The sequence below is a fragment of the Maylandia zebra genome, linkage group LG4, assembly GCF_041146795.1.
Source record: "Maylandia zebra isolate NMK-2024a linkage group LG4, Mzebra_GT3a, whole genome shotgun sequence".
In the NCBI taxonomy this organism is placed as follows: domain Eukaryota; kingdom Metazoa; phylum Chordata; class Actinopteri; order Cichliformes; family Cichlidae; genus Maylandia; species Maylandia zebra.
In genome coordinates, this window is record NC_135170.1 from 19,811,502 (window position 1) to 19,836,159 (window position 24,658).

Below are 24,658 nucleotides of genomic sequence, written 5' to 3' on the forward strand. Positions count from 1 at the left end.
CAAGTAAAGACAACATTGTAAATGTAATATAATTACTGAGCTAAGTGTATTAACCCATACCTGCCTTGAAGCAGAAGTGTCATTATGTTTGTATTAGATATATTATATTCTCTCAAACATAAACTAAACAAATTTAAAAAAAAAAAAAAAAAAAAAAAAAGACAAAACAGTGTCCTGGTGACCTACTGACCTAAAAACAATGTATGATTCACTTGCTTTAAATCCTTCTGGGAATGTTCGTTGCACGTCTTCCATGTTTCACGACATAGTGAATAACAAATAGCAGGTAACCAAGTGACTCTTTCTGTTGCCTAATGATGGCAAACGACCAAAAAAGGGAAAAAAAAAAAAAAAAAAAAAAAAAGAAGTCAAGTGTTTGAGGCTAGTATTCCACATACACATACATATATTTAAAAAAGTGAATAAAAATTAAGACACTGACGTGCAAGTATTTCAATCCACTCTAGGCGGTCAAGAGTTGTGACACATGCATAGAAAAGTACTTACAAAGACCTGATAGACTTGATAAGGCTTCAGGCAATACTGACTAATATTTAACCAAATTTGTCTCAGTCGCTCTCCCAACAGTCACACACTTCATCCTAAACCTGCTCTTAAAAATGACAAATAATCAGTGTTTGTATCTAGAAGCGTGGCTGTAAACCCAGCTAAAATGCTGAAACAGTATTCTGTTGCTCGCTATTACAGGAGGTGGTTTCATGCAGACAACTTCCTGTTAGTACCAGCCTTGCTGGCTGCTTTGGTTTCATTTACACGGAAACAGCAACCTAAAGGGAGTTACCTCTGCTCCTACACAAACAAAGAGCTCAGACACATGACAGCAACAGACTAACGCAGGTAAGTCCTCTTACTTTTTGGTGGGATTTTGAATGAATTTATGACTGATTAACTCTAGATTTTATTTGTGAAGGCTTCTCTGCTTCTCACGTTATTTTAGTATTGTATGTAGCAAGGTACAAAAATTGAACATTGACAGTCTTTTGTAGCATTATGTACTTCTAATATATCCTTTATCATAAAAGACAACCACACAATTAATATTTACCTCACTTTCTACAGCTTTATTGACCCACAGAATCATTTTCTCTATTTGAAGCAGGACGTTATGCAATTCACTGGTTCTAATGGTCTTTATTACACTGATAGTCTACAGAGCACTTTGTAGCAGCTTGTGTTGTGGATCATTTATTCATTTGACAAAGGCAGTTATCATAAACATTGCATGAGGAACACTGTCATTAGAATTGTAGCAAACAGCCAAGTATGTTCAGTATTAAAAATAATACAGACATTGGTGTTAATGTTTTCAAATTCATGTTTGTAAAAAAAAAAAAAATAATTTTCAGGTTTACTCATGCAGTTAAATTCAATAATTCCAGTAGTTCATGAGCCCACATATAAAGCTTGGTTCAAAACTTTCTGGCTTAATTTTAAAGAAAAAGCAAAAACAAAAACAGAATTTGTACTCAATGACGAGCCAGGAAAGCGCACTCCTGTTGTTTAACCAAATGATCTGGCTCATGAAAAACACACTGAGACACGATCCTCATGTTAACTTAAGGCAACACTGCATTATGGGATTAGCCAAAGGAAAGATAACTGGCAAAACCTGTTTCACTGTTTATATGAACATGTCTAATGTTTAAAGACCACCAGGAAAAAGATCATCAAAATATGAACAAGTGTAAGGTGAGGATGTAGAGTCTAGATGAATAATGAAACCACCAACTCTTAAATCTCTCTACAGGATGTTGAAGACAGGAAGAATCACGAGCTGCTGTGTGGCTCTCCTCCTGACCCTAACCTCTGTGTTAGCTGGAAAACGGGCACTGAATTCAATCAGTGACCTAAAGTCAATCGACTTTGGACAAACGGTGCCCAAACACAGCCTCCTGTTGCTCCACTGGTTTGCTAATGAAATTGACATAGACAACAACAACATCATCCTGCTGACCTTTGAGCCAAATAGTGGAGACTTCGGCTCACATCATTACGGAAACTACGAGAGGGTGTTAGACCCACTGCCGAGGGGATACCGATACTACACTGTTGGCAACATCAATCAACAAACATCGCTGCCAATGCCATATTATGTCATCCACCCACGGGCGGAATACCCAGCGAGAAACAGGGACAGGATCATATTCAGGGTCAGAGAGCAGAACGTGGGACGCCAAACTTCACAAAGGATCGATCAAGTGTATATCACACAGCATTATGAGCAATCTGAAAATCAGGGCACGAGGTATAATCCAGAGCATACATATCAGGTGACTACCAATCTGCTGACGGAGATCAGAGAGTTTTCTGTGGAAGAAAATGACATGAGCTCACTGACGTATCTCAGAGACCGCTTTGGAAGCAGTGCTGATGATTCCCAACTATGGCAGATAAGAAACACATGGGGTGAGCTTGCTTGTCTTGGGCTGTTTTTGTTTATTGTGATCCAGGAGAAATATTCCACTCACAAACGCAACAACAGACCTCAGCCAGCACCAAGAAGGAACACACAAACCGATTTTGTGATCAATATCCCAGAGAGCAGGCATAATAATCCTGTTGGAATGTTTGCACAAATTCAAGTGGATCATAGAGATGAGATAAGACTGAAGGTGACAACTGGAAAAAAGGGAAATGCCAGAATTATTTGGAGCGATGTTCCTAGACATCTTCTTAAAGAAGGTGTGATGGTGGCAATTTACAAGAATGATCAGGAAGAGGACGCTCTCACTTATAAATCTATTGGGAACAGAGAGTCGGGCATTTATGATACATCAGTACCCCTGAATGAAGGCCTTCAAGCACGACTGCATGAGGTCAGGACTGTATGTTGCTTCTGGAAATCATTAGGAGATGAGATAGACAGAGGCAGTGAGTTTAAAAACCCCAAAGCTGCGAAAATACCAGGTTATGATGCTAACCTGCAACTCTTTGCAAAAGACGGCAAGGCTTGTGCTCGCTTAATAGTGAATGAGTCTTTCCATAACTGGAAGTCTGAATTTAAAAAGGCGTGGGTAGGCTTCTATAGCTCTGAAAATAAAGCCACAAAAAACCATGAATGGTGGCAGTGGCAGTGGGCAACAAAATTCAAAGAAAACACTGATTTTCAGGACATGTTTTATGATGTGTACGAGTACGAGTCAGGTATGACAATCGCCCCAGGAGTGCAAGCACGCTTCATTATGCAGGATGAAATTGAGAAAGCAAGAACCTCACCCTGGGGGGAATAAAGATATTGAAAAAAAAATTTAAGATAGATATATTAAATTAACCTGTACATACGCCCTTTCAAATAATAGCTGAATGATTTTTATTAAATTAAAAAAGGCAAAATAAGATACCAGACTAGTGATGTCCATACTGTATATTTAAAGGTAGATTTTTAGTAAAAACAATCATATAGTAGTAGATGTAAAGGTATTTCAGGTCCTTCATCTCTATGCTGTCTTCTGCTGAAAACAGACATGAGCCTGTAAGAGCTCATTGCAGAGATACTGGTACTAATGTGCTGTACTTCATGTGGTCAGACGTTTTTGTAAAGCAGTGATGAACTGGGTTTGAGTCAATCAGAAACAATGTATTCATCAGCCCATAATCACAGAGCAGTGTTAAATGTCCATTTATGGAAAAAGGAAGAAATCCATGGGATCAGAGTTAAGATTTCTATGGGGAATTTTTTATATGTATGTAACGAGATTAATGTGACTGATTTTTTGTTTTTTTACCTAATGGAAAACGGACATAATGGCCATGCTTTTTGTAAAGACTGATTTCAACTGTGTATGGCATGCTTATGTTGATGACCCCTTTACAGCAATGTGGCACTAAGATTTGACTCTTAAGGGTTCAAGCTAAAATCCTGCAGACCTCGCCTATACGGAGAATAGACTGGCCTGGATATCACCTGCTGGGATTAAAGGTCCTAGTGTGTAAATGCATTTTAAAAAACTGTACAAAGTCTTCTGTAACAGCCTTATCGTTCATGATAAAGTGCTGCCCTGCAAAGGCTTTTCAATGCTCCAGCATATCTAGTCAAACAAGCCGCACCTCTGTCTCAGCTGTTTGCACAAGATTGCAAAATATGAATTGCCTGAATGAATAAATGTCATGTGTGTTAAGCTGTAAGTGGGTCTAAAGTTTAATGAAGAACATCCTGTGAAAAAGACTCAAAAATTGTGTTTGTTAAACCTAAGTTTTTTTCTAAAAGTTAGATGTGCATAATTACAGAGACAGGTGTTTCTCTTTTTTCTAATCACAAGACGTTTTTGGGGGTCAGGGATAAATCCTTTCCATCCCTTGTGACATGCACAAGTCGTCGTTTCTAGCCAAGTCCCAGGCAGAACTATCAAAAGGCCTTTATGCTTGAGTGAAAGAGATAAATACTGTTTTAATGCGGTGAAAAGAGGATAGCACTCAGAGGGCCAACACAAGACCCAAAAGATCATAAGATAATGACTCATCATTAAAAGTGTTGCAGGCTCAGCTTTGCAAAAATAGTAGTACAAAGAACTCTCTAGTGAAGAGACCAGAGCCAAGTTTTAATGACAAACAGACACTTATTTGTTCCGTCTCTAAAAGTCTGAAAGCTGACACATTTGATCAGCTACTTCCACCATTTTGTAAGAAGAAAGCAGAAGAGCATCAATTTCTGCTATGACTTGAGGTGATTCGGATTAGGAAGAATCAGTAATCGATTAATGACACCTAATCCATGCACATTCGTTAATTTAGTTTTGCTAACAACATTAACAGGTTTCATTTTTGTAAATGAAAGTATGCAAATTCAAAACGCATAGGTGTTTATATAAAATATATACAACACAGACACACACACACACACACACACACACACACACACACACAAAAGCAACAAAACAACAAAAAACCCACCCAATATCCAAAAATAAAGCTGCTGTGGATTCACTTTCATACTTCCTCTTTGTACATCCTTTCAATCACATTACATAAAACTAAACACATAATAAAGCAAAAACTGCCTAATGTGTCATTACTGTCCTAAATTCACGCCCCAGTGCATGAAGCTCACACTCAATTACTATGTTAATCTTTAAGCAACCTTAAAATCAGCAAATAGAGCTCACTGCATCAACAGGTTTTTTGTTCCCTTCCTGTGTTCCTTTGTTAACCGAAACATAATGGAATTTTTTTTTTTTCGTTTCAAGCAAGTAGCAGAAGAAATTATGTTAAATACTTCACAATCCAAGAGACCTCATTAATAATAAGGGAGCAGGTGCACAGCATGGGATGCATTTCAGCATGATGCTGCAAGTTCCGTGTTTGGCTCCACACCTACATAAACACACACCTCTTCAGGAAAGATAGCACATGGAAAGATTGCATTAGAGAGGTGTAATCAACAAAACACCTTTGATATTCACCATTTACAACACGTAAATCATTAGCTGTAAGGCAGGCAGTAAGTATTATGGAACGTGTCGTAGCTATGGCTCCCAGTGGCTCAACAGCTCATTAAACAACAGTTAAAACGCCTTTTTTAAACGGAGTATTTCATGAAAATAGAAATTGTCTTCAGGCCAGTTAAGAACTGGTGTCATCCCTTAAGCAAAACATAAGACAGCGACATAACAGGACAATCAGTTTTGTTTAACTTAAGCGTGGTAATCAGTTTTTATATAAATTAGCTCTTATTACTTGAGATTGGTTGTTTTCTGGATAATTTTCTTACAACCAATGTTTTATGTATTTTATATTTTATTTAGGTCGACACAATATTAGTGCCTTAAAACATGCATCCAAAACAGCTTTTTTCAAGCTGCTTGCTGAAGTGCAAGCTGTTAAGCTCAATGCTACACAATGAATGTGTGACGTGCAGCCAGGACATGGAGATATCTATATTTCTACAATGTTTCTATTTTAGATTTTTTGGGGGAAGATCTAAATGTCAATCATAACAAACGAATGCATCCAGCCAAATAAAACAATAACTTGCCCTGTTTTTTTAATGCTGAATTGCATTCACTTGCCATCATGCCAAGGTATGACATACTTAATTCTGGCCTAAAAATGGCTTTGTGAACCACAGGTTATTAACTTATTTTTAAACACCTGTACTACGAAGTTTTTGACTACTTAAGTTTAATTTAAAATGACCTGTGGTAGTGTGAATGAGCTGGACTGAGGTTGCCTTTAAAAAGCAGAGGATGGCCTGAGAAAAGCCAAAAAATGTAGCAGGAAATGCAAGTAAATCAATGGCAGGAGGCAAGACACAGCAGACATAACCTAAAACAGTAGATTATATAAGAGTAGATAACAGAATATCTTCAAACTTTTCTTGTGCTTTTTCTCCTTTCAAACTTTCTAGTATTTATGCATAATCTGATGTGAAAATTCTTCTCATTAAGTTAATGCATTTTAAAAGACACTTATACAAACTCACTGCTGTCAGAGTGAGGCATCCAAAGAAGACCGGAGGCACAAAAAAAAAATAAAAAATAAAAGTGAATGGTGTAAAATTTAAAATACACCAAATGTAATATGCACTGATTAACATTGTTACTTAACCACTTATAATTTTTAAATAATGCTATTTATCATTTTTTAAAGCAAAAAGACAGGAAATACCAGTGGTGATATTATTTTGTTGTTTGTATGCATCACAGTGGCTAAACTAATGTATGACAATCACAAAGCAGCAGGTTTAAAGGGATTTCAAGCCTTGGTCTTCCATTGTTGTTTTCTCTGAGAAACAGACCAATAAATCAACATCCTATATAAGGTCTACGCAGCTGTGTGCTGTATGTCAACAGCAAGAAATTGCAGTAAAGTAAGGAGAAACTGGCTTTGAGCCATATAGAAAATGATTTTGCATGCAATAGTTAGTTAATCATAGAGCTCCAACAGGTTTTAAATTGTTAAATATCAATTTATGTCGCAAAACCTCTAACAGATCGGTGTAAAGATACTTCTGTGGTTTGTTTATGGCTGCAGGCATCATCATCAGCAGATAAATGTGATATTTAAACTTAGAATCAGTATCCCCCTCAAAAACACATTACTGAGGGGTGCATTGTTTTGCATCCACAGTTTGAATTCTATTGCATTTATGTGTATTTCTTTTTTCTTACACAGTCCTTCCACATGAAACACATACTCACTGTATTTTCTTTTGCGCTATATAAGCAGCAGATACAAATTTATAGGACAGACTCTGTATTGCCTTGCCTTGAACTGTGATCATCCCTTTGTCCATGTAAAGATGCCTGCATTGACAATAAAAAAAGAAACCTTCTGAACTGCCCCTTTACATTGAGCTGTTTGTGAATCAGGGAGCAAAGCATACATGCTGAACACACTTCCACTACATACAGAGTTTCTTTAGATTACTATTTCAAATTTTAAGTCCTGCAAATGTGTTAGCAAACCCACTTCCTGTCAAGTTTTCCATAGCAGCTGGTTCTCTGAAAAGGTGCCTACTGTTGTTGTGGCAATCCTCGCTATCATTCATTAATATGCACGGTGAGAGCAGCTGACTAATTTCCCAGATATTTTTCATAACGCCCTTTGCAAATAAAACTTGCAGGAGAAACTGCATGCAAACAGACATCCCAACCCACAAACTGAATCTAAATCTGGAAATAATATGAAAAAAAAATTGCAGTAAGTTTATGCAAAACAAAGCCTATTTGACTGACTCTGCAACATGTATCGCAGCATCCATGACAAAACAAATCAAGGTCAAGGCCAGGAACAGGAAACTGAGCTGTGTACACAATGAGTGTGCATGTGTGTGTCTCTCTGTGGGTAAACATGAGATCACATCCTGCTTGAGACTGAATACAGCTGCTCATCGTTACAGGCGACAAATCAGCCGACACAAAGCATGTCATTACTACCTCCTGTGCTCTCGAACAGCCACCACAAAACTTCTTATCACCTATCAGCATGTCCATCAGTCACTCTCCCCTGGGCGTGAGGCATTCTTAACCCTCGTCATCCACACAAGGATGAATGTATGCACTCATGGCATGTACATACATGAGCTGACACCCGAAGGTGAGTACGTCCCACTTCATATAAATCAGAAGAGGCTTTAAGTAATAATCTAATGGGTCTCAGAAAAAACACTGACACCCAACTGGATGCAGACCTGACTTAGGCGGCAACAGAAGTAAACAAACTGAAAACATTCCCCTTTTCCCCTTCCAAAATAAGTCAAAATATTTACCAACAAAAACAAATGCTTGGCCTGCATCAAAGCTGTGTGGAGTTGTTGAGAAAATGGTAATTAAAATCTGGTTTTGGGCACGATGTTGAACCAGTGTGGTCTAACTGTTTAGATTTATTTCCAAATGACGGGATGCCAAAGTGGGCTTTTCTCATATTGTTTTCTCCCTGCAGACAAACTACAGGAAGCACATCGTCTCTATCCACGCTTCACATCTCCATGCATTTGGCTCTCTCTTTCCTTCTTGTCCACAAACTCTAGACTCTTTCTCCGCCTCCTATCTGCTCACTGCTGGAAGCTTCCCAAGCTTCTTGCAGGGCCTCCCACCACATGCATGGCTGAGCAGGAAGTGTGTAATCTGAGCTAAATGTGGCAGAAGCTGAGATCTAATCCTCTCCCGTTTCCTTGCTTATTTTACATAATTAGAATGCACATGTGCTGAATGATACAACAATGCTGGTATCTAAGAAACAAAAGTTTTAAAGGTCTTTTATATCTTTAGGTAGAAGGACAACCAAAATAAATCTCTAGCTGCCTGCAAGGGAAAAACAGTGGACAGAGTCAAAAACAGGCGAGACACCATGTAAAAAAGTGGAAATTGGAGGCTTTCTATTTTTATGTAAAATGTTTTATGACCTCCAGATTTGGAATGTACCACCTCCCAGCCGCCTACGCCTGCATGCTACTTAAGCAGTGACAGCAACCTATGAGCACAGCTTTCTCCAGATAGCAAAGGCGCACACACACATACCAGTATAGCGATGCGCTGTTTTAGTTAGACAAGATAGGAAAGCAAACAACCAAAATAAGCGATAAACTGAAAAACAAAAAACGTCCTGCACAAATACACATGCTTTCTTCCATTTAAACCAAGAGCCAAGAAGAATATTACAAAAACAAAACAAAAAAAACAAAAAAACAAAGCATACAATGACAGTTCAAAAACTGAAAACAGACACTTCCAAAGGCTGACATTTATTATTAAAGCACAGGGTTAAACAAACATATCGGGGGGGGGGGGGGGAGCAGTTCGACTTGAGAGTGGCAGTAAAGAAAAGGTCATAGGTTAACCTTAAACATTAGGTTTAATTAATCCATTAATGATGAGGCATATCCAGAAAGTGCCTCATGGAAATCCACATTCAGTTTTTGGGAAAGTGTTACTGTAGCGCTAAATTCTCCCTGATAATGTGATGAAAGAAAAAGAACATAAGAAAAAGTTCAAAGGCAGTAATGTGTCATCTTTGGGTATGAACCAACATGCTGGATGAGCTGCCTAACCAACCTCTGTCATCACTTTCCCCTGATCAATTGCTCAAAAAATGGTCAAGCAAATTAAAAAGTCCTCCATCAAATCATGTTATGATCAACATCAAACACTTGAACTGGTCAGGTTGAGTGGTTAGTCCAAAAAGTGACTGTTTCTCCCTCAGTAAAACCAATACTTAAAGGCACAAGTTACTAGAAAAACATCTGACGCTCGAGTTTGGGCTTGGCATCATCCCTGTACCACATCTGAGAGGTTAGTCAGCTGTGGGTGAAAAGTAAAGCCTCTGAGTGGTCTAGACAGGGATAAATTCACTTGCGCAAATATCCTACTGAGTTTATGTCACAAAAATCCAGAGAATACACAGAAGAAAAAAAAAAGGAGAAGAAATCACAAACCGCACGCAAAGGTCAAAAAACAGCGGCTACCAGACTTCCTCCCGCGTCACATGCATCTTATAAAAATAACAGACCAAATTAACTACAACTGCCTGCTTGTCTGAACTTACAAAGGCTTCAACCAGACTGTGAGTGCTATAAGTTTTTAACTTAAGTTCAGGGAGAGCCAACATATTCAACCGCTTGCCTGAGTCTTTTCTTGTAACCGCTGTCCTGGGAGAAGCTCTGGGATTCTCATCATCACCCTCGCTGACCTACATTTAGATAGTCTATAATGACAAGCTCACAAGGACTGTGAGCTGTATGCCTCCTCTTAACATGACTATGAGTGTGTTGCAAGATAAAATTAAGAAGAAACAGTCAAGCGGAAGAAACAAGTGAAAATCAGATATGGTGGCGCTTTCAAACAAACAAAGAAATCAGAAACAAACTGTTTGATCTCACTGAGGAGTTTACTTCTATAAATCATACACAGGGGTTAGTTTGGAAAACAAGCCCAACTGAGCAGGTACTCACTGTCTGCTGGTCGGCTTGCGGACGCCTCTGTGACAGGCGACTGCACCCTCTCCACCCGGTGCTCTGCAGGTGAAGGCAGGGGGGTGACGGGTGCAGGCGGCTGGTGGCCGTTGTTCTCCACAGGAACCTCTGGCCTCTTGAAGGCCACATCAACTGGGCTAAGGTTGGGCGACGGGGGTTCCGCCCTTCTCTGGGGAGGCTCGGGGATCCTAGACACCGGGGTTGAGGCCATCTGGGAGTCGATCCTCCGGGGAGGGGCGGGTGGCTCGTGGGTCCTCGTCATGTTCAGCTCCCCTCGCCTGCTACTGGTGCTTGAGAAGGAATTGGAGGAGCTCTCCAGGGAGGTGCTCCTGTTGCTCAGGCTGACCTCCGGCCGTTTGAGCCCAAAGCGGGTGATGCCGGCACTGGGCGAGCTATCTATCTGCTTGGAGGAGACTTCAATGGACATCTCGGCACGGCGGGAAGAGGCTGTATCAGCATTACGACCCCCTGACAACTCAATGCGCCTCATGCCGGTCTTCGGGGAGCGTAGACTGGAGGACTCAGAGGGTGAAGATCTGGTGGAGGAGTAATCAGAGTTGCGGGAGCTCAAGTCGTAGCTCCGCTGGCTGGATGTGGAGGAGGTGGATGAGCGGAGGGGGTTGGTGGTCCGGCGAGTCAGGGGCGATGGGTGTGTGGATGTATCCGCTTCCTCCACCTCAAACGAGCGTTTCAGCGCTGAAAGACAAACAACAAACATGGTTACATAAGAAACAACAGCCTGAGCTGACAGATATGGACTTAAATCACTGTTGCACCATTACAGTGTTATCATATGGAGCAAAAAGAAAGTAAAAGCACAAATAAAGAAGAAAACATGAGAGCCAGAGGACACAATAATGCTCATCACTTCCTCTCCAACCCTGTAGCAGGACTCTATAGAGCCTACATCCATTTCTGGTACTTAATGGCCTAGTTTTAGACCATAAATTTTATTTCAAATACTCATTACATTTTTCTTTGAAGCTGAAATGTTCTGGGGAAACTGCAGAAAAACCAGAGGCTCTAGAGGCCTGGAAGTCCTCAGGTTTACCACTTTAACAAAGGTTTAAACAATAATAGCAAAAACACATGCTGAACAATAACCTATAGAGAAAATAATCAATTTTATCGGAAACATATAAGTTATTAAACGAAATGCAGCGCGCAATGTTAAGGATATCAGCTAACGAGTTGGTTAGCTAACAAACCACTGAAATGAAATAAAGAAAATCCAGAAGAAACTCATCTTACTCGACTTGACACGCTTCATATAGCGCGATAACATGGCGTTTAATTCACTCGATAAAGATACTTCTTTTTCCCCACCAAGCACGTTTTAATAGGATTGCCGAGCTTTCCACTCACACCCAGCCACTGAAAGGAAAGAGTTCAGTTTAACCGGCTACCTACACATCTCTTGCGAGCCTCGCGCACCTGTAGCCAGAACAGCGTATCAGGATGACGTCGTCAGAGCCCAGATTGATCACGTGACACTTAATTCTGAAGCGTTGACGTATGTTCTACCGGAAGTATCAAGATTTTGTAATTTATTTATTTTTTATTTTATTTTTGCCATAGGGAAAATTTCCTTTTGCTATTATCTCAAAATTCATATTGGAATTTGCATTTATTTTTTTATTTTACATAATAAAACTTTTCCCAATTTACAATGATTTTCTTAGAAGTTTGAATTAGTAAGTCGAAATACTGATATAATAACCTGAAATTTTGATTTACTTGTATTTTTCCCCAGTAGTCAAAATAAGCTTCCATAGATTTTATTAAAGGATCTATTTAAAACAAAACTCTCACTAATAAACTAACAATAAAATATAGAAATATTTTCTTATATCTACTTTATGTTATATTACCATTTATTCTACACCAAACTAAGCCTCGGAACCTTTGGACTACTTTGAATTTAGCAAGTAATATGTTTTGAAGTTTTGTTAGTTCAAGAAAAGATGCCAAAGAAACTTGGATCCTGCTTTGGTGAGTGGAATTTTAGCATTTTAATGGTATAGACACGTTACAGCAACAAAAGGGTCAGAAAGAAAAAGTCAATAAGACATATATTAGAAAATCATACGAATAAAATAAAAATAAGTAAATAAAAATGTTGTACAAATAAAATATGTGACTATACAGGCAGTTTGGTAGCTATGCAATGACTTAGCACATCAGTCTCTTTTCTAAATATAGTCAATTCTGGCTCCTGAAAACAAAGATGAGGAAGGCTACAGAGCAAAAGTTGCTCTGAAAAATCCAAATGTGTATATTGACAAACTAGTAAGCCCCTTCCATATCTTTTGAATGAGTCAGTATTTCACCAGCAGCTGTGTTGTTACTGGTTGATAAATTGCATTTTTTTCCTCACTGCAGTGAGCTGCATGTCAGATGTCGATGGTGACACCTGGCTCACCTCAGCTCGGCCCAGAGACAAGAGCAGCCACTAAAATCTGGACCAACACAGCCCCTGTCCCAGATAAACACCCGAGCCCGATCAGGCATCTGGCGTGTTTCAAAGCTGACGAGCCAAGTACCAGCATGGGAGAATCCTCTCTTTCCCCCAACTCAGTGTTTCCACATCCTCGATATGTTTCTGCAGGTTTCTGTGTCTGATATCACAGCGTGTACCGAGAAGAAACTAACAAATAACACTGCCCACCACGAGGTGCTGGGTTAGCTGGTCGTCTGCAACGGTAATGACCTTTTGAGTTGCTAAAGCATGAAATATACATCGCTGCGATCATTTCATCTGTGTCTGACAACAAGCTCTTTGTGTAGAAATAATGAGAAAACTGGCCTTTGAAATGTTCTCAGAAGCAAGGGTAGCAATGCCTGATGTTCTTCTTTAAGTACAAGCACACAGATGGCACACTAGTCACACTGAAGTTATACTAAAATTAATCGAATGCGGTGGGAATTTCTTGTCAGAAATGGAAAGGAGGGGAACCATTAACGAAGCGGCTAATTTAGTGGACATGACTCGCTCTGTTTATAGAGGCCGAGGAGTAAAAGTAAGCACAAAATAGACGCCAAAGATGACTTAAAACTGCATCTGGCTGCTGGTTTGATAAACAGTAATGACCCGTTTGCCTGAAATGGCGCTGAAAGTGCGCTCTGTGGTGACACAAAGCCAACGCAGTGACGTCCTCACAGACACTGTGGAGACAGTGGCCTTGTCAGCTGAGTTACTCTGCGTTATCTCTCACTGGATGTGCATGCATGTGCGCGTGCGTGTGTGTTTAAAGTAAAGCAAACACAACTGGGTTTTTTTTTTGTTGTTTTGACGGTCAGTGGGGATTAATCCCTTTTTTTGGTGTGAAGACGATGGCACCATTACTTCTGCATGTCTCAGTGACTCCTTATGTGCCTGCATGTTTACACATGAACGGCGTTGAGCGCGTGTGACGTTTTTAGCTGTATTCCTATGCGTGATGGCTTCAAGCTGCTGCTGCTCTGAGGCGATAGCATTGATCACATACCTTCCAACGAAGCAAAGATATTGACTGATAAGCCCCAACGGGGAACAAAATGCAACCCCTTCTTTTTACCTCTCATTTGAGCTGAATTTGAAGCAGGTTTCTGAGTCCTATTAATCTTGGAAACCCTTCTCACAACCTTAACTGCCAAATAAGGAAGACACTGAGCTAAGCGTGATGTTTTCCACCCGACACTCGGTCAGACATGGGCTGGATCCATGTAGTGCACTGAAACATAGTTAAGCTGCCAGAAAAATCACATGACGCTTCTCCTCTAGCATAGCATGTACCGAATGAGGACCACATTCGATACGCATCTCTGAGCGTGACAGCGGATGAGCTGGACAGGTCAGCGAGAGGTAGTTTGGTCATCTGGAGGTTGACAGTGAGCAAGCTGACAAAACCTAATTAGAGCACCAGCATACCTCCAAACAGACAGTCACATGACAAAGTACCAGCATGCTTTAGGGTAAGTTATAATCCTTGTATCTGTGCATGTACTGTCTACTTTATCATAGAGTTGCTGCAGAAGAGTTGGTGGTTTGGTCTGCTAGCAATTCTCAGCAGCTTCCCGCAGTCCCTGTCCTTGTTTCCTGCCGAATTAAGATCCTGCTAATGCAAAAACAATATTTACTTTATTTCAACTGAAGACTTTTTTTGTGAAGTCACAGGAAACACAGCTGAGGTCATCAAAAAGAATCCAGTTATATATATTTTTCATTCTCCCTGACATTGTTCTGATTGGGTCAGCTTATTGGGATTTGAGCTGAACACGCTCATGTGCCAACGCATTCAAGTAGAAAAGCACGTAAAAAAGTGATGAGTATGGCCTGCAGTCATCTTCCACCACAAGATAAGGTCACCTTCCTTATCTTATCTTCTTCACGATCATCTCCCTGAAGGTGGAAATCTATCACCTGTTCCAAGAAGAAGTTGCAGGTATTTATTCTACTTAAGCAGTGTTATCAAAGACCAAATTTTCAGCTTGCAGAGGTTGCCATATGCAGAAAGAACACAGCCAAAGAAAGACAAATCAGGTTAAACTGTTTACCTGTTACAATTTTCATGTGATCAGTTACACTTATTCCCCTGAAATTTTACTTGGCTTGGACCTTTCTAGTCCTACTGAGGTGTTTAAACCAACTACAATAGCAATACTTGGCTCCATGCAAATGTAGCATGTGAGATATTTAACTAACTTTAAACATATTCAACTAGTCAGGCACATCCCATTGTGTTAATGGAGCTGCTCAGTAATGTCAAACCGGAGTGCTGTTACGCTGACAATGAGTGGATACGAATGCTGCAGCCAGGTCTGAGGTCTATAGTTTTACAACTTTAAAGCAGAATTTACAACATTAGATTCAACTTTAGAGATATTTTAGCAGCCTGTTACTTCGCACTAGATACTGCTCTCTTATTTCCCAAGGGGAAGCCACAGCAGATAAACCTTCATGTTTGATTTGGCACAGATTTTGCGCCGGATGTCCGGCCTGATGCAACCTTCCCACCATGGGAGGCCCTGAGACCGGCACTAAGAGTACACTAACTTCCACCTCCCCGAGGCTGGGTTTCTATCTCCTCTCAGTCTTTCACCAGGGATCTTTGGCGTAACAGGCAAACATGATAACCACTACGCCACTTGGGCATGTATGTATCGATGTGATATCCCCGTACAGACACACACCCAGCTTGTTAACCAATTCTTCAAGTGGCACAACGTAAATGGTATATGAACCAGGATTTTATAGTCTTTCTATGCAGGTGATCATCAAAGCCTTGATTTGTACCGCAAGTCTCATTCACCCAATAAAACACACATTCAACTTTGGTAATGTGAACTGAAGGAGTTTGGGAACGACCTTTCAATTGGTAGACAGCCTGCTCTATCATCTGAGCCACAGTTGCCAAATTTCACAGTCCCCCATCTCATCCAAATTTGGTCACTGTTGGCTCCAAAAGAACAAGATGGAAACTACAAAAGTGTTAAAGTAAATGCTTCAAAATGCCAAACGCTGGGTGACATTAAGGGGCAGCATGGCCGTGCATCGGTCCTACACAGTTTTACAGACCATCATTTATGTACATCTTGTAGTTTTTACTGTCACCAGAGGCAGCATATATATAAGAAAAGACAGTGTAGGATAGTCTTGCTTGTGTTTTTGCTCATCTTTCAGCCAAGTAATGCATGTAATAACAGGACAAATAATCATGAATCCCCAACCACCCTGGTAAGAAAAACTGCATAAAATACATAGATACGTAAACCAAGAGTATGGAAAAACCTATGGTTGTTGCCCCAGAACCAACAAGTACCTCCATCCCCTCGCAGGGAGTGGTAGGAAGGCTGAATCAGCTGGACACAAGCCAGCTGCTGAACAGTAATGCTCATCCACCTGCCCCCAATGTCTAAGATGCAGATAACATTGAGGGACATATAGCATCCTTCTGCACATTTTTTAACCAATCAGCATTGCATGCTGTTGTTTTTCTTTTGTTTTATTAACAGCTGTATGTAAGCACATGTCTGTAGGTTGCATATAAATAACCCTTCACTCTGCAAAGCCAAACGCCTACACAAACGAGTTACAGTGAATTCTGCTGTCCATGCCCATTTTTTATTTACAGCACTGTTTTCGAGCACTTGAGTTTTGCACTCCTCTCTTAAAGACAGGGTGGCCTGCAGGTCAAAATGTTTCTTTGAAAGAGCTGGCATAGGATCATTTGGTCCTTAACGAATCTCAGTCAAAGACATTATTCATTCCCTTACAGGAAAAAAAAACATTTTAGTCAAAGAAAATCTTTCATCGAAGACTAGCTGTTTTTAGCTGTAGCATGGAGTGTGTTCATAACTCTCGGATCTTGCCCGGGGTTGGAATAGGTGCAGCTTTTTTACTCGTCATGTCCAACTGGGAGGGACAAAAAACTAGGATTAGTTTTAAAACTTAACAAAGACCTGCTGTGTTCACTCTGCAGAGTGACCCTCTGTGGCTTCCAGCAGCACCCCTGCAGTTGGCGTCATTAGCAGGAAACCTGTTGGAGCTGGTGAATACAGAGCAGCCTGATAGTGCTGATAAGGATGGGGACTCCTGAGGGTGGCTCATCAGCCTTTTGTCAGAAAGTTACTTCCTTCCTCTCACACACTCTCTGTTTAGTGTGTCTACTGAGCTTTAATGCTTGCAATCAATATCGTACTAGCCCAGCATACAGTATCTGTTTCTTTGTAGCACAGTTTCAACGCTTTGCTGGCTACAGAGCACCAACTAACACGGTTCCTGAAAAAATCCAAAGCCACATGTAATTGGCAGTTGGCTTACTGTATAATGACTGTTTTCATTTTGACAGGCATTTAAGTTCCTGCTATGATTCCTCGTCGGATTTCTTTCTGTCACCATTAACGAGAATTATCCCACAGAACAAGGTGGGCCGCCTCATTTAGAAACAGATTGTTAAAACTGCCGCACAGACGATGAAACAGAGACTACGAAGCCCAAGAATTCTGTAAATGTTAACCTTTTTTTTGTATTACATACCAGGCATACTATATATCTATAGGCTTTTCTTTCAGTTGTTTATAAAAGCCTGCTTTCTTAGCTCGAGATAAGATTTTCCTTTGTCTTATCACCGACTGTCAAAACAAAAAGAAAGTGCCATGCAGGCTGGGCCCCATGCACAAAAAAAAGAAACCTGGCTGTGCTCTGATCCACTCCTCCTCTCCGGCCTACCCCGACATTTTCACCCACCGCAGAAATGTACTCCTGTGGAATTTCCTCTCATTGGACAAGCAAATGCCCTTAACATGCAGTTTGGAGATGCAGAGAGACAAGAGTAGTAGACAGAAATCGCTAAATCACGGTATATCTGGCTATGAGACAGAAAAATAGCCAACTTTTCCCAAGAGAAAAGACAGCACAGATCTCTTGCGATGACCCTGAATTGAAAGTGTGTCTGTTTGTGTGCATGTGCTCCATCTGCTCGCAGAAGAGGAGCCCAGTGGCCCGGTCAATGATCTATGTCAGTTAGGGAGGCTGAGGTCACAGCTGAGGTCACCAGCCTCAGGGGCGAGTAAATCCTCTCCTCTGTCTGTTTCAGCCTCTCAATGGTGTCATCAGCCGAGGGCGTGGCAGGCTGAATCACACTCACTGTCCAGCACCAGTGACATGGCAGATACACACACTGATACATATAACGTTCTTGTTACTGTCCGGATTACACAGCGCAAACTCTTTTTCCATCCCATCCAAGCAAAGAACATAATCCGAAGATGGTATCTCAGAGCACTGGGGTTTGTCAGCATATTAATAATTAGCATATTTGACATAAGATAAAGTAAAGTTAACCTATTATTACAGCGCTCATTACACTTTGTTCCCATGTTCAGTCTTGACGTCGTCTCAACTCTGTTTTCTGTAGAAAAGCATGTTTGATTTCCCCCAAACCTCTTGCAACACTTTTGAACAGCTCAACAACAGCGTTAGTCATGTCGATTGGCTAACTACTTGGCTGTTAAACTGGCTGACTGTCTTTTAACCGAGAAATTCCTGATTCATGTCACAGTACCAGTCAGTGCAATGGATGCATTTAAGGTCTGAACCCAGGAAAGATGGGTCCAAACCCAATCAGAGATGTGAAATCACTATGAAAAATGCAAGCTTTCCAAACTTCTTCCAATCTTTGTAGGTGTGATCTGTGGTGGTTAAAATCACCCCCAACTGACCTAAATCCTAAACATTCCCAGCCTTGTGTCTTTTAACCGGAAAAGACCAAAAGCTTGGATGCAGGCCTGTTTTGGAGGCTTACAGTGAAAAGTTCTTGCAGCACACCATTCACCACGTGCCACTTTAGATTACAGAAAAGGCAACAGACTCTTATTACACAGTAATAAACTACCACTGCTGGTCTTTGTATCATAAAATGATGTAAAACCTGAGACAGGGGAGGCTAAAACTGTGGCTACAAGATACAAGCGGGGTGTAATATACTATGCTAAAATAAAACTAGCTGACTCGATCTCACTGGTCCAAGTAAAGTTGAGGCAGCTAAACTCCCCTCAGGGAATAAAGGGTGTGTTGTGTTGCTTTTAAAATTCATCTTTTCAGTCAGAGAAGTGTGTTACTTTTTCTCTCTAAAGTCACAGAGTCTGGCTTTAAGGAGAGTTTGTGACAAAAGCATCATCTAACCTTTAAGGGGGAGATGCCTGTGTCTAAAGTTTCCTTGCTTATGATTTTAAAAGTTCCTCTTACAGCAAATTTAAAATCAAAACCCCTTTGATTGCAGACTGCCCAAAAGCTGTTCTCAAGTGAAGTACAATGTTAAAAAATGTACCAACAAATGAGCTCATTATAATGAAATCTTATCACTTACAGTAAGAGGAGAACTTGTAGTTATTTTTTTTCCAACCCTGATACATATCGGCTCCCACAGGACTCCCGTGCTGCATCGGTGCCATGCTGTGCTCAATGAGCCACACAGAGCAATACATCACGGGGCATGGTGGTGACACAAAGGTATTACCACACAGTTAGCCCAACCACGGACAACACACACACATGCACCACTGACAACCCCAACAGTAGGCCATTATACTGGTGTTACACATGAGCGAGGACCGTCTGAAAGCATGACTTCGAGCTACATGGTTGGAGCACACCTCTTGTTTTCTGAACGCCACTTATCTTTCCGCTCGGTTGCACTGTGTAAGCCGGTGGTTTAAAGACCTAAAGACAGGAAGAGAGCGCGGCAGAGAGATTCCCAGGACATACCACGAGCAAACTCGTGTTGACAGAGACGCAGCTCTGGACAAGTGTGGATGCGTTCCTGATGGCTGTGAGACAGGAGGCATCTAGTGAGACAGGCAAACGGTTTCGTGGGGGAGAGATGTCGGCCTGCCTCACCCATCCCTCTTGTAACCACCACCGGTTAGGCGAAAAGGGGAAGAGGAGAGGGAGCTGTGAATGGACAAGCTGCTGAGAGAGGGAAAGGGGAAGCACAGCCAGAGGACGAGTGGGAGGGGAGAGATGACAGGGGGAATCTGTGTGCCAGGGGCAGAGAGATGAAAAGGAAGAGGGGGGAGGTGGTCCAGGTGTTCACCTCGCAGCCGTACGGTCAATTCGTGCTTCCTGAGCGCTTAAAATATAGTTTCATTTTTTGCCTTTTCTGTCACACGGGTTTGTTGTAAAGTGAAGCAAGAGAAAAAAAAATCAGTTACTTTAAAAGCACAAATTTCTCTCTCACACTTCAGAATAAAACACACTCGCTCAACACGTCTCACGACAAAAGTTTAAGAGCAGTTTAAAAAGCAGCAACACTTTCACAAATTTCACTCCCCCCTCCCCTAAAAAAACACCACAGCTCACCGCAGACGTCAACAAAGCCCTCACAACACCCTCCATTTTTCCAGATGCGCTGGGCTCCAATCAAACATGTGGAAATGATCTATAGTGTCCTCATGGCAGGGTTACAGAGAGCCTCACTCCACAGTGACAAGGAGAAGAAGAAGAAGAATCAGCAGAGCACATGAGAGAAACAAACTGACCTTCAAAGTCTGATATGATCCCTTCCAAGTGAGCGTTGACAGTGGAATCAGACATTTTGGGCGTCAAGTGTGTTTGTGCGTGTGTGTAATAAATGCGAGAGAGAGAGAGAGAGAGAGAGGGAGCAGGGTTCCCTTTCCCTAGCAAGGAAAAGTCTTCCTACGGCGCAGTCCCGCTTTTAAACAAATCCCAAATTAGGAGCCCGAGTAAGGGAGAGGTGGGGAAGGAGAAAAAAAAAGAAAAGAAAAACACACACATATATATGCACACACACACACACACACACACACACACACCAGGCAGGTCACAGATCCAAAACGCTCTGCCTGTCCTATCTCTCCTCTCTTTCTTAAAGCAGCAACTTATTTTTCTCTTCTCCTCCTTCTCAACTTCCAGAGTTTGGAATGAGCAACCAATGACAACCCCCCACCCTCCCGCTCTCTCCCTCCCTCTCTCTCTCTCTGCAGCTCACTGCCTTCCCTCCCTCCCCCCTCCTCCTCCTCTTCCTTCCCTATCTCCCTCCCCTTCTGCAGCCCTCCTCTCTCTGGCTTGCCTCTTCTCTGCGAACCCTCTCATTTTCGACCGGGCAAGTCGAATTATTCACACACCAACGTTCAAAACGCACTTCCTACAGGCCCGATCACATGACTCACACGCTCCGGGCAGCACACTGAAGGGCCTTTGGAGGCTCTGAAAGGGTTGGAAGCCATTAGAGCAGCATCCTGCAAACACGTAGCTCGCTCAGTGTATAGGAAAGATGAGCTCTACGTCCAGTCCTGGAGCGAAAGCTTGCAGACGACACATGAACGACCCAAGAGCGAAGACACAACCACACAATGGACTAATATGGTCAGGACGGGCCCACGCAGGCAGTTTGTAGGTCGTCTGACATGCTCAGTCACTCTGGAGGCAGACATCAATAAATAAGTACCCTAATGACTTAATGACCATGTGAATGAGGCTCTCTGTGGGACGGGTGGGCAGGGGCGCTGGTCAGTGTGATCGTGTGTGTTGCTCTGTGCATGCACGGGACCAGGGGGAGAAGAAGCGAGCGGATGTGGCATTTAGGGGCATGTGGATGAATGCATGTTAAGAATGACTGCGCACAGTCGCAGTTAGTTTACTAGAGTGTCTTGGAAATGTTTTTCTAGTAAAGCGCTGCCGCCTAAACTGACAGCTTGCTGCGAATGCAGTTACCTTTTGTGTAAACTAGAGTTACTCCACAATGCTATCACACCCTCAGGCAACTGCTCAGCCACAGGCCTGCGGTGAGAAAACACTGCTGCTGGCCTCGCAACCATTCATTAGTGAAGACAATAAACACCAAAAGTATTATAGTTATGTGTGTGTGTGTGTGTGTGTGCTGAGAGGATCTTTTCTCATAAGGCTCATAACTCTTTCCAATCTGCACGGATGTTGTGCTTGTAAAGTAAAGAGGCAGCCCTTAGAGACAACAGCTGAAGCAAAAATGATTAGGATCTAAACGGCAGTAAATTTTTTCAGAGCGTAAAGGGGCAGGAGACGTTAAGAGGCCCCCTCAACCCCCCCAGCAGTTTCTGCCCGGCGTGTGATTTATCTGGAAAGCCAATTGGTTGCTTACACTAGAATCAAAGTTTGCATTTTCTGTTGATTTAAGCGTGTTTACCTCGCCATAAACACAGATGTGCACGAGTGGCCAAACACACACTAAACACGCTGATTGTGAAAATAAATACGGCGCTTTACTGTACCAAAACCTGCAGTCTGTGGTTAATCTCCACGTCCCCCCCCCCCTCCCCCAGTGAACCATGAAAACAATTATGTAACCGGAAAAATGTCAGCGAATAATTTTGGTTAATACAGAGAACTTGAAAATTGTGGGACATGTTTTCAAAAGCTTCAATTTTTAATTTTTGGTTTTTGCCCAGATGAACGGAATCAGAATCACTGCCTTACTCACAAGTTTCATAGGGGTTGTTCTCGTCTTACTACCGCCCCACACACTTAGCCTATAAATACACCTAAATATGTTTACTTGAAGTGTGTTTTCCTGGAGATATGAACCCTACAATGTCTCAATTGTGTATCACTTCCTCCAGCAGAGGTCAGCGTTGTACTTATAAATAAAACGTGTCACTATACCAGTCACTATAGCACCCGGTAACATAATCTGGGAACAAATAAAGATGGAGACACGAGGAGAATCCTGCTCGGGACACACCCTCCACCCACACAGCTAATCCTGCCCAGCATGTGTGTAGTGGATTTCTACTCAACCTGGCATAAAAATACACACTGAGCCTTTCTGTGCACACACACACATGCACGCACACACAGATGACTAATACGCGCACAGCTGATGCATGCAAAACCACGAACATGCATGCACACTCAGCACAGCGCCCAGGCCTGTCGCCGTAGCAGCTTTGTATAAGTGTGAGGACACTTACCCCTCACCTTGACTTTTAACAACCCCATACCCAAACCTCACTGTGAGCTACACCCCGATTCTACACAAAACCCTGAAATCAAGTGATTATCACAATGGTTTTAAGCAAAAAGTGAAGAAAAACAAATGTTCACACAAAGCTAGAAAGACACACACACACACACACACAGCAATGCACACTTCCTTCCACCACATATCCTTGCAAGCCCCAGCAAGCCCAGACAGCTCTAATCCAATCTGCTGTAACAACTGTCACACTGGGTGAAGAGGGGAATGCTTTTCGCCCTTTAGAGAACTTCATTCACATCATAGCAATCGTGCACTCGCGCTCAGCACATGCAGAGCACTGAGAATCATTTTTATCTGCTTTTTTGCACAACATATGCCTTGGATATGGTATGTGGTAGCCCAAATGTGTGTATGCGTGAGTGTGTGTGGGTGTGTGTGAGTGTGTGTGGGTGTGTGTGTGTGTGACTGGAAGTTTTTACAAGGACATGTTGTTTCCAGATATCGGTGCAAGCTTTGGGGCCTCCTGTGGTGTCAATTCAGCCACAGCGCCTCTTCTTTCTAGTAAACGTGGCATTGTGTTATGAGCAAAGATGATGTTTTTCATTAATCAGTCATAAACATGTGCATTATTTTCCACAGAATAATTAAATCATCAAGTTAGTCTTGGCAGAGCTGCGTATTTGTTGTAAAAAAAAAAAAAAAACTCCTAAAAAAACAGCAATAATTAGGAACTGAGCCTTCGGGCCTTCTGTACATTTTTGAACTGTAATACATTTGAATAGCGAGCTGTTAATGAAATGTTGCACTGCAGCAAGAAGACAAAGAGTCTGTCGCTTAAAGAAACCCAGACCACCACCACGCTAAAGAGGGTCCTGTCCTTGGAGGAGCTGAAAAATGAGTGGAGCCCAGTGGGAGGAGAAGACGATTGCTTCTATAAACAGATGCCAGCTTGGCGAGGCAGTTGCTGGGGCGATGCCAGGGCAACAGCAGACTGAGATACGCTCCTCTGTAGTCTGGTGAGTGGTAAAGATGCCCTGAAAGTTCAAATCTGAGATAAAACTCCAATAACAATTTCAATAGTAAGCAAAGCCACACTCATCAGGAGGATTCAAGAATGCACCTTAACATCATTGATGACTGCAGCTTTGTTAACTTTTTTTCTACAGATGGCATGTTTTCAAAGCCGTTCCTAAACCCCTCGTACCAGCTTCGATGCGTGAATAATGATCAGTGTTTCTTTCAGCTTGTGTCAGTTGTTATTTCAAACATTTCCAGTACCAGATACAGAGGAAGCTCTGGCTTCCTGCTGAGTTCACTGTATAACAACAGAAAAGCTTTGTCGGCCTCAATGCAGACAAGTCGCCCATGAGTCAGACTGCATCAAACAAGCCATCTGGAAGAGGTAAAGTCGGTGCCTTGCTTGCATTGATCGCGTGTGCTCATTTGTCTGTATTTTTTGGATGCTTCTGTCTAGTTACTGCAACTCTGTTTACATGGCAACCCCCATAATAAGCAGCTGTACCTGGCTCGGGGCTTGAGAGGGGGAGAAAGGTGGGGAAAGGTGTGCTTGTTCTCTCTCCCTCTCAGGCAGCGAGGGGAAAATATATATAAATATGTAAAGAGAGAGAGAGGGAAAAAGGGAGATGTGGAGTGACAGTGAACCCCCCACGGCTTTATTGGAAACTAGAAAGCAGGAAGATATCTGTCAGCAGTGTTAGGAAAAAAGCAGTAAACCCCACTGGAAGAGTGCTTTTAGCTAAAAGTGGGAATGAAT

At 41.9% G+C, this 24,658-nt stretch overlaps 2 protein-coding genes across 7 annotated transcripts in view; one reads left to right on the top strand and one right to left on the bottom strand.

The window, feature by feature from the left end:
• LOC101463953 (septin-9) overlaps positions 1-24,658 on the bottom strand; it is an 81,579-nt gene that overhangs the window by 38,128 nt on the left and 18,793 nt on the right. For 2 of the 6 annotated variants that reach the window (XM_004558417.4, XM_004558421.3), the window contains one exon: positions 10,409-11,125. In XM_004558417.4, the coding sequence (XP_004558474.1) occupies positions 10,409-11,125 (717 nt within the window). The other 4 variants (XM_004558418.5, XM_004558419.3, XM_004558422.2 and 1 more) reach the window with 4 other exon arrangements.
• On the top strand, positions 707-4,146 carry LOC101463658 (uncharacterized). The gene is made up of 2 exons (XM_004558416.5): positions 707-858; positions 1,769-4,146. Exon 2 carries the CDS (start codon positions 1,770-1,772, stop codon positions 3,249-3,251), a length of 1,482 nt encoding a protein of 493 aa, XP_004558473.2. The 5' UTR covers positions 707-858; position 1,769; the 3' UTR covers positions 3,252-4,146.

What these genes read in the sequence shown, in the direction of transcription:
- LOC101463658 (XM_004558416.5), top strand. Translation starts at nt 1,770, where the DNA reads ATGTTGAAGACAGGAAGAATCACGAGCTGCTGTGTGGCTCTCCTCCTG.